Source organism: Xenia sp. Carnegie-2017, unplaced genomic scaffold, assembly GCF_021976095.1.
Source record: "Xenia sp. Carnegie-2017 unplaced genomic scaffold, XeniaSp_v1 HiC_scaffold_20, whole genome shotgun sequence".
Lineage (NCBI taxonomy): Eukaryota > Metazoa > Cnidaria > Anthozoa > Malacalcyonacea > Xeniidae > Xenia > Xenia sp. Carnegie-2017.
Window position 1 is genome coordinate 135,150 of NW_025813483.1, and position 9,989 is coordinate 145,138.

Genomic DNA, 9,989 nt, shown 5'->3' on the forward strand with positions numbered 1-9,989 from the left:
TACTTCCGCTTGAATAGATGACAAAGAATATCGTACAAATATACAAGTCAATTTTTGGTCCGTATTGTTTCAAAGATTATTGATGGTGCTCCCAGAAGAAAGATTTGTTTTAACCTTCTCGTCTAAACTTTTAGTAAAGGGAACATTTAACAAAATTCAAATACATATACTGTCATCATGCTAACTTATTTACTACTCCAAACTCTTTTCATTTATATTAAACTTTCTAAGAAGGCATTGAGGTTATAGTAATATTTATGGCGTTTATAATATAAAAATTATAAGAAATTACGTGTTCTAGAATAGTAAGGTGCAAGAGGTGAAATTTACATGGTATTGGAGTTAATAAGAAATTGAGCATGTTCACCTTAAGAAAAATATTTGCCGAAAATAAAAAAAATGGTTGCAACTATAATTAAAAGGCTATTTCAACCAGAAAATAATCACAAAAAAGTATAAAAAATAAAAATAACCAGTAAATGTTTGGTAAGACCTTTCTCTAAAATAACTTTAAATGCATGGTTATCCTTGTTGCAACCTTTTTGGTTGTTTTGACCAATCATGTTGTACTTTTCACTTGTGGCCATACTTGTGTCCTGTTCTTAGAGCTTGACAGAAAGACATTTATGGTTAATTAATGAAAAGATTCAAATATAGTGAAATGAGAGTACTAACCAATGCTAGTAGCTTACAATAGATATTAGATAAACATCTTCAAAAAATGTCAGCAGTAATTAAATTTTAGATTGCGATCAAACAAATATAATTTGGTGGGGACCTTAGAAATATGATTGGTTTTGATTAGGACAAGTGCGATATTAAAGTTTATATAATAACCAGACGAATTTGAGCAATTAAATTGGTCGAGAGCTATGATGTATAAGAGGAAATACGCACGGAATTGGCGTCACAGAAAATTTCATGTTTATAAAAAAAAGCAAATGGCGGATATATTTGAAAATTTATCGCAATACCTCCCTGAATGGGAAAATAAAGATATTCACAAGAACCTAGTTGAGGCAGTTAACGTATTTAAGCAAAAAAAAAAGAGAAAAAACTTGGTTTTTTAACATTAATTTGTACTTCGTCTTTCACAACAAAATTTCAACAAAATTAATCAGCCATTGCTTGTTTATTTTGTTAGCCGATAACATTTTATCACGTGATTAAGCTAGCCAATAACATTTCTTCAATCCTATAGATCACGTAAGCGTGATATTTGCAAAATCAATACTTTTCAATGTTCCAAGTGATAGGGGACAAAGAAAATAAACTGTTTTACCGCTTAATTTGGTAATTTTTTTATTTTATTATGTAAACTCGCCCCGGTGGCTCGTGGCCACTTTTTGACGTCATATCCGTAAATCTATAACTGCATAGACAACGGTCAAATATTATCTATTTGTTAAGTCTCTTATTAAACATATAAGGGATGTCTTGAATAAGTTCTGATCTAATAAAACGCTCAAAATCAGTAACAATTACGTTCGCCAAAACAAGATCTAGAGACAGGTCATGAAGACGTCATTTTTAATACTACAATGAGTACGTTAACAATATAGCTCAAGCATTTTATTGTACTAGAATTATTCCTACAGTTAAAGGAAATTTTCTTTAGATTGCAATTAACCAATAAAATGTAGAGATATCAAGCTTATGAATATTTCATGACAGTAATGACATATATAAATTTTTTTAATGAAATTGCTATTTAGTAACAAGAAAACAAAATTTGAATTTGCAAATTGGAAAAATCAAAAATTGTTTTTCTAATTTAATCATCATGAGCTGGGTTTTGTAAAAAATTCGTTCACAAACGTCTAAGACGGTGGAATTTCCTTATTTCAAGATAGTGATTGATACTTGATTACGTTATTAGTTCACCCAACCCCCCTAAACAAGATTCCTGGCTAGGCCTGCTTGCAGGAAAAATAGTTCTGAAATTCATTCAGAAGAATTTTTGTGAGCGTGAAACTCAGACAACTGTGCTAGCAGATTTGGAATTGCCTGTGGAAAGCAAAGGAAACACAAAAGAGCTTGAAGCAGTACAAGGCGGAATTCAGATATTGGACTATCCACTTTTGCAGTTTTTATATAGGTTTTATATAACAAACTGCTACTTTCACATTTTTTTTTGGTTCATATGTTTTACTCTTGGGACAAAAAAAATTATTATGATGACAAGACTGCAAAGACCGGTTTTGGGAAAAAACTCATGTTTGCTACATTTCATATAGAAATGTTCTCACGTTGCTTAAATATTATAAAAAAGTATGGCATGATTACTGAAAGATAAATTAACAAGAAAAAAAATATAATAAAAATTCATTAAATTCTATAAATAATACTATAACCGACACGAGCTGGTACCGGTTTGATTTCGCTCCGGTCTCATGAAAACAGGTCTAAAGAGAAAATGAGTCTTCTCCAGTTGGTAGAAATTAAAAAGGGCTGGCTACTTCCATAATGATTTCTAAACAAATTTCTTATGATTAAATTTCTTGATCTCTTATTTATTTGCCATTTCAGCAGCTACTGTGTGTATCAAAGAATTGTTCATCGTTGAAATCAGCCGACATTTATTATTTGCATGATTTGGCAGTAACTGACCCCAAAAGACGTCAGCGTTATCCCAATGAACTTCACGCATTATTGTTTTCAATTGCATTTACCGCTTCTCGGGGATCAATTATTGCTGAATCATAAAAATTCTAGATGTTGTCTGATTTCCTTGGGCGTCAATCCTTCGATATCTGGGGGGACCATATTGATGTATTCTGTTATGCCAGGCTGATTTCTTTTGATAGTAAAATTGTTTTAAAACGAAATTAGCCAGGCATAGCAGAATATATGAATATGGTCCCCCAATTAACACAGGATTGACGCCAATGCTGATTTCAAAGATGAACAGTTTGTTTGGGACACATGTAGATTGCTAACGCATTTAACAATTGTTTGTTAAACCTTAAGTTTCTTGTACTAAATATATTGGATTAAGTCATTGAATTTCTTTTGCAATGCTAATTATAATATAATAGCATTGGCTTATAAAAATACAATTTAATATAAGATGTAGCTTAGTGACCTTTTATTACGTTGTACCAATTACAATTGATGATGCGCCAAGAAACTTACGAATCAAAACACAACGCGTTAACTCAACTATTGCCATACTTCAAGATTAACACATGTACAGTTTAAGAACTTGTCATTTGAACAGTTCATCAGCTTGTGCACCAAAATTATTTGGAAACATTTGAAGTCATCTGCGAAGTATCATTGGAATATTTCCTTGAAACCAAGTTCTGGTAGGTCTTTGAATTTTCTTTTAACAGAGAATTTTATCTTTGATCAAAGTGTAAAATAGGAATGGCATTGTGATCTTTATTCATGCAAAATGTGAAGTACAATTTGTCTTTCCCTAAAGTTTTCATTTAGGTAACTAATACTTGTTGTTTCATGCTTGATTTTAGACTTGAACTTACTTGTATTCAAAAACAAATGATGACCCAATACGATCAAGATACATTGAACGAACCATGGTGGCTTACATTCACAACGATGGTGGACACGTATAACTTGATCATTCTTCACAATGAAAACGGATTTGGCTTTTGCTAATCGTTCTCCTGAGGTTGAGTTACATATAATAACGAAAAATTTGTGCAATGCAGCTGTAGATTATGTAATTTTGGGTGGAAAACATATACTACCTTTGAGCTGCTTTTATACTGAATTAATTGTCATAGTAAGTATATTTTTTCTTCCTTAATGCTTTCATCAGAACTTTATCAAAAACTGTATTAAATTGTAAACATTGACTTTAAATCTGACGACGCTATTCTTTTAGAAACTCTCTCAACAATGTTTGAGAATGGACAATATATTCTTTGGTGGATTTCAAGGTTGGGGAAGCCTCTGTCCAAAGTGTTGCTATGTAAATGACAAACTACGTAAGCAAAAATAAAACGCAATCGAGAGGAATATCTCCATCAGCTCAACACTTGTGTTCATAAAGCAAACATTATTTCTTGGATATTTGTCCTGCTAAGATTACGATTCCTGCCTTGTTAATCGCAAAGACAAGTCTCGAAACCACGCCACTCATAAATTTCAAAATTAATGAAATGAAAATTTTTTGGTATAAAAACATGGTATTTCTTTTTTAGAAAATTGAGAACTAAAAATCCTAATTTTCCGACTGGCTGCCGATATTTTTCTCATTATCAATGGCAAAGGGAATATCTTCTGTTGTACAAAAAAATACACAACTGCAGAACATGGGCATTGTTTGGTAATACAACGCCCGATGTTTCTCATACAGAGCAGTTGAGGTTAAGCGTAAGACTTTTCAATCAAGCTGGCGAATGTTATGAACTTTTTGTCTTGCCGAAAAACAACAAGAACAACTGCACATGACCTTAACACAGCCATTTCCGCATTGTTACAATTGCATGGTGTTTCACATGAGCTTGCTGCCCAAACTTATGACGGATTTTACAATGGTTTGCACGCAATTGTGAAAGAGAAAATCGGAAACCACATCATTTGTGCTCACTACTATGCTCATACGCTAAAGCTTGTGCTGCCAATGATGTCATTACTCTTTTTTTCCATTATTATGGCCAATAAAATGCACGAATTGTTTCAATTGTTTCAAAAGAATGAAAACCTCAAAATTTATTGTATTAAACATCTGATATCGATATGTGAAGAGCCTAAATGCTGACTCCAGGAAAGCGATAGAAATGGTCAGTAGTTCAATTTATAGAATTCAGATCATATGTGCTATAAAAAATTATCAAAGTTTTCTATTCTTTTCGTGTTAGATGTCGAAAGTTAGTAGGCATGACCTCGTTTTTGACGACTAATTGACGGAGAACAAGCGGCAGATGAGCAGGCAGACCTACAAAAGGAACAATGGAGGCGAGATGAAACACATTTTATAAACTACTAGATTCTATTCAATCTTCAATGAATTCAATCTTGAAAAAGTGCAAGACATTGAACAATCTTCAATCTGTAGTGAAAACCTTCTGTGATGCGTTTTATGTAGATTCGTACAGATACGTTACCGAGAAACAGTTGAGAAATTTAACAGTTCTTAGTTAACAACTCAAAGTAATCATGATGATAGTGAAATCTTGAAACTTGTAAATTTTTCAGATAATGAGAATCGTGAGTATTCAAACGATAAGTCAATGATCAAGATCGTCATTCTTAGATGCCTTTAAGCTGCTATGTTTTTCACAGTACTGTCCAGTCGACGCATACCAATGGTATACAGAAACGTTTGTAATCGTTAAATTTAATGGAAATTGATAAAGACTCTCCTTTCAATAGGCCAGGATAAAATTATAACTTTACTCTGGAAACCTCACGCACGCTTGCAAAACCATTGCTATAAATAGTCTATCGCTTGAAAAAAAATAACGTAACGGACATATAATTACTTCATGATAGTGTTTTTTTTACTAGAGTTTTCTTTTATGCCGATTCGTGTTTGTTCTTAAAGAAAATAAAAATGAAAATACTTTAAGATAGATATAAGGAATGATGAAAGGGTTGCAAAATTTAGTAAGGCCACCGCAGTCAAAAGCAACATCAACATTGCAAAATCAAATTTTTCCTTATCAAGATTCCTATAAAGATTTTTAAGACTAATTCGTTCGACTAGACGTGTCTAGCGAAAAGAATAATTTCATTTTTAATAATATACCTTGAGATATTTCTCGTCTGTGATTGGTGGATTGTAGTGCAGTTTATTTGTAATTGCATTTTGAAAATGTGTAATTGCACTGTAAAAAAGTGTAAGTCCTCTGTAAATACTATAACTTGATAATTCAGATTGGCTGAAAAGCAGTGAAAGCCAAACGAGCTTCTTTTCAAGTCTAAAAGCAACATAACGGTAGTTGTAAGTAAACAAAGATTTCCACAATTGCAATCGTTTGAAATTCAAGAATTACAAAAGAATGCACAGAATAAAAACAAGAACAAGTTTCCTGTTTTATGGGTGAATGTTTTTAACAGTTAGGCCACGTAACGGGGCTTTTCTGAAGCGATGGAGAGTAACGAAGCAAGTTTTTAACAATTAGTCCGCGTAACGATGCTTTTATGAAGCGATAGAGAGCAACGAAGAGAGTTTTTAACAGTTAGACCGCGTAACGATGCTTTTCTGAAACGATTGAGAGTAACGAAGCGAGAAAGAGTTAGACGGTACAGTGAAGAAATATCTCAAAGTACATGAATGTTTTTAACAGTTAGACCACGTAACGATGCTTTTTTGAAGCGATAGAGAGTAACGAATGAAACAGAGTTAGACGGTACAGTGAAGAAACATCTCAAATTACATGAATGTTTTTAACAGTTAGACCACGTAACGATGCCTTTTTGAAGCGATAGAGAGTAACGAAGCGAGACAGAGTTAGACGATATGGTGAAGAAATATCTCAAAGTACATGAATGTTTTTAACAGTTAGACACGTAACGATGCTTTTTTGAAGCGATAGAGAGTATTGAAGCGAGACAGAGTTAGACGGTACAGTGAAGAAATATCTCAAAGTATATTATTATTAAGTAGTTGTATAGTTTCTCGGCAAAACTCGTCCTTTGGACTCGCGCAATTTCACTACAGTATTTTAAAAACTTACTCCTGCGTGTTTATCCATAATTGCAATCGAAACTATACGATTACGCATACAAATAACAATCATGGTGGTGACGCCCTTAATTTATATGTTACTATAATTTTATCGAGAAGCAAAACATGCATTGCTTTAAAGAGACACTAATAACATTATCAATTGTTTTTACCCGTTATTTCACTTACCTTATTCCCAACGAATGCTCGGTTGGACAGAGTAATCTTTGGGTTGAAATAGATTTAAATCTTAAAAAACATAAAAACCATTCCCTAAAAACGTATTTTCAGCATTTGACAAAAGATAGTTTGAACATTCACGACATACTATTTTCAGCTGCATTAAATGAAAACACCAAAAGCTGATCAAATGAAATAAATTCATTATTACTATTATATTAGCTATAACAAGCCTTTGCTATCATTTCATTATAAATTATTTCTTTATAACGTCATAAACTACAAGTCACAGCAAGTTTGCTTCAGTATATGGTAAAATTGGAACACACTCGCAGTCTTAATACTATTTATAATGTTTTGAATATTTATGAAGAGAAAAAAAACACCTCCACTTCATCTGGTGTAAAGTAAAAAGAACCGGCCAGCAAATTATTTGCTTTTTCGGTGTCGTAGTAATAACCATTTGGAAGCTTGTATGATCCTCCAAAGTGTGTGAGCGACCCACTATTAGAGTTGGCATTATCAGATATATGCAAGTCCCAACCACCTCCAAATGTGGCTCCGGTGTGCTCCTTCGTGAACATTGCATATTGTTTAAACCTTTCAATTTTGGATTTAAATGGTGGCAAATTATCTCTGTTTTTTAAGGAGAAAATGAACGACTGATCTGCTCTTTTGTAACCAGTATTCCCTTAAAAAAACAACACATATATTTAAAAAATTCCTCGGGAGCAAATGCATTAAAAACGAAAGAAAGTCAGATAAATTTCTTAGTTAGCTATCTTTTGTCTTAAATGCATTCAACTCGAACATGCACAGAGCTGAATGTTTGATACTAGCTGTATCTTTTTCTATAAATTTTCTAACAGTTTTTCATGCAATATAGAAACAAACAACTTTGTTGGCTATATTTATAGCTGCATTTTACATCCAGTTAATATTACATAGTTAAAATGTCAAACTCAATTAAAATACGTCTTTAGTGCAACTTCACAAGGCCCTTCATAAAAAACTTAACATTTTTTCGTGTCAAATATTCGAACATTACGTAGCTATACTTTACCAAATGCAATGGCATCTTATTTTTATATGTGTCGTTTTAAGAAAAAATCTTTTCTATATTTTGCAATATAGTTTACGTTCAAATGGCTTTCTTTCCAGTGCTAACAAATGACTTGAAGTTATAGCTTTGAAGCTGCATCAAAATTTATGTAAATTTGTACGACATCTTAATAGACTTTTGATTCATTTTGTGCAATGAATCTTTTAAACTCTATAGTTTTGCAATGAGCGATTAAGTCAAAGTGCAAATTTTCTGGGTTGTGTCCTATGATGTTCTTTATAAATACGGTCGCGAAATTTTATTATTCATCGATTTTTACTTGGACTATTAAAGGTAAGCCTGAGTTTAGAATGTGGACTTTACCATAATGTTGTGTTGATCAACAAGAATAATTCATTATTGCTTTCCTAAGGCAGATGGGTGTGATTGGGACATTTGAACTTTTTTGAAATGTTTACACGATCATCACCAGTTACAGTTTTATCTGTTTTTTTCTTTTCCTTATTTCGGAACAATTTTTCCTGTTTTGTCTTTGCAAAAATTATAACCCTAGCGAATATCGTGAACATCAAAGAATGGTAATGACGACCCTCGGAGCTCTGCTATGAAACTTATGCTGCTCATCATTTAGAAATTTGCAATATTTTTCTCCAAAAATTATTTTTGAGAAACTACCGGATTTTCTGTTTGACCTTTTTACTTATGCTATCTATTTACTTATCGAAACGTAAATGATCATTGGTCTAAACTCCTAACAATTTTTCTGGGAGCAATTTTTATTTTTTCCGCTTATATATTTATAGCTAAATCCCTTTTCTTCATTCATCCAACTGATTGGCTTTTCAGTAAAGTAAAACATCAGTTGAAAGTGGAAGACTTTGACTTTGAGGGTGCAAGTTTACAAATTTTATTTACACAATAGCATTAAATGCAGAGTCCAAAGGCTGATTTCCTTTAAATAACAAAATGAATTAGAAATTTACGCATTAAAATTTCAGAAAAACAATTTGAAAAATATTGCGCGAAAAGCTGAAATGGAGCTAAAAGATCACACTATCATCTCGACCAAAGAGCAAAACAGTTGTAAACTCATTTATTGTCTTGAAATGTGTTTCAAAATCAAGTATAGAAGTACATTCATGTTAGTCGTTGTAGCTTACCTCCCCATGATTCTGATGCAAATCCACCAAACACATAGCTTTTCACTTTTACTATGACCAATGTTGGTCCCTTGTAGTCACAGCAACTGTGAAATATGCTCGCCTTCCAACCATTTTTTGTTGCTTGGTAACAGCTAAACGCCTTTTCGACTTTCAGGTAGGAAGGAAGCCATTTTTTGATTTGTAATATCCAATTATTATTACTCTTGAGAATAGCCGAGTCAAAAATTGAATATTTCTACAATTTGTAATAAAAAATTATGTTACTATGGCGGTAAAAAAACAATGGAGTACACATTTAGTCAATTTTTATAAATTGTTCACGACTTAATGCTTTTACGAAAAAAAATCAGGCAATCTTAAGGAGAAAACTTGTATAACCTGTGATTGAAGTTTTTTTAATTTTTTGCCTTTCGATCTTCATACATGCATATCAAGACATTTCAAGTAGACATAGAATATATATTTCGGGATTCAAGAATGTTAAGTAATGTTTTAAAGTTTACACAATTATTACCAAGGTTTGATAAAAAATCCAATATCCCACGGAAGCTTCTTTTTCTAAACCACTTTCTATTGTTGCATTGCTTGTTTGGCAGTTTTGCTCATGTTTTTTGTTTTCATCAAGGTAGTTGAAGCCGACACATTGCTGCTGGTGTAGACAATTCATGGAGCATTCAATGAGATCGTGGACAACAGCACTTGAAATGACATCTTTTGGTTGTAGAGCTTCGCCTTTATAATAAATTATAAAATAAACACAATAAAACGTGTGCGGGTATTGGACAACAGTCGCTGCAGGTGCAACCCTCGATCTTTGGCTCTGATCAACTCTTGAGTTCTTCGAAAGGTCTCCTTGGTTGCATAAATTTGTGCAAACACAGCAGGTATATTTTATTTCATAACTATCGCGGGTGACATGCAGGTCTAAAAAACTCTATTTTGC

The 9,989-nt window shown here is 32.6% G+C and overlaps 1 protein-coding gene across 1 annotated transcript; it reads right to left on the reverse strand.

Moving 5' to 3' along the window:
- Positions 1-7,006: 7,006 nt before the first annotated feature.
- Positions 7,007-9,475, reverse strand: LOC124443123. Its single transcript, XM_046993652.1, has 3 exons — positions 9,470-9,475; positions 9,044-9,281; positions 7,007-7,511 (listed from the first exon to the last, which is right to left on the reverse strand). Exons 1-3 carry the CDS (start codon positions 9,473-9,475, stop codon positions 7,186-7,188), a joined length of 570 nt encoding a protein of 189 aa, XP_046849608.1. The 3' UTR covers positions 7,007-7,185.
- Positions 9,476-9,989: the final 514 nt, after the last annotated feature.

Excerpts from the sequence above, each read along its gene's own strand:
- LOC124443123 (XM_046993652.1), bottom strand. Across the intron at positions 7,512-9,043 it reads TGCATCAGAATCATGGGGAG|GGAATACTGGTTACAAAAGA; the intron begins GTAAGCTACAAC and ends TGTTTTTTTAAG.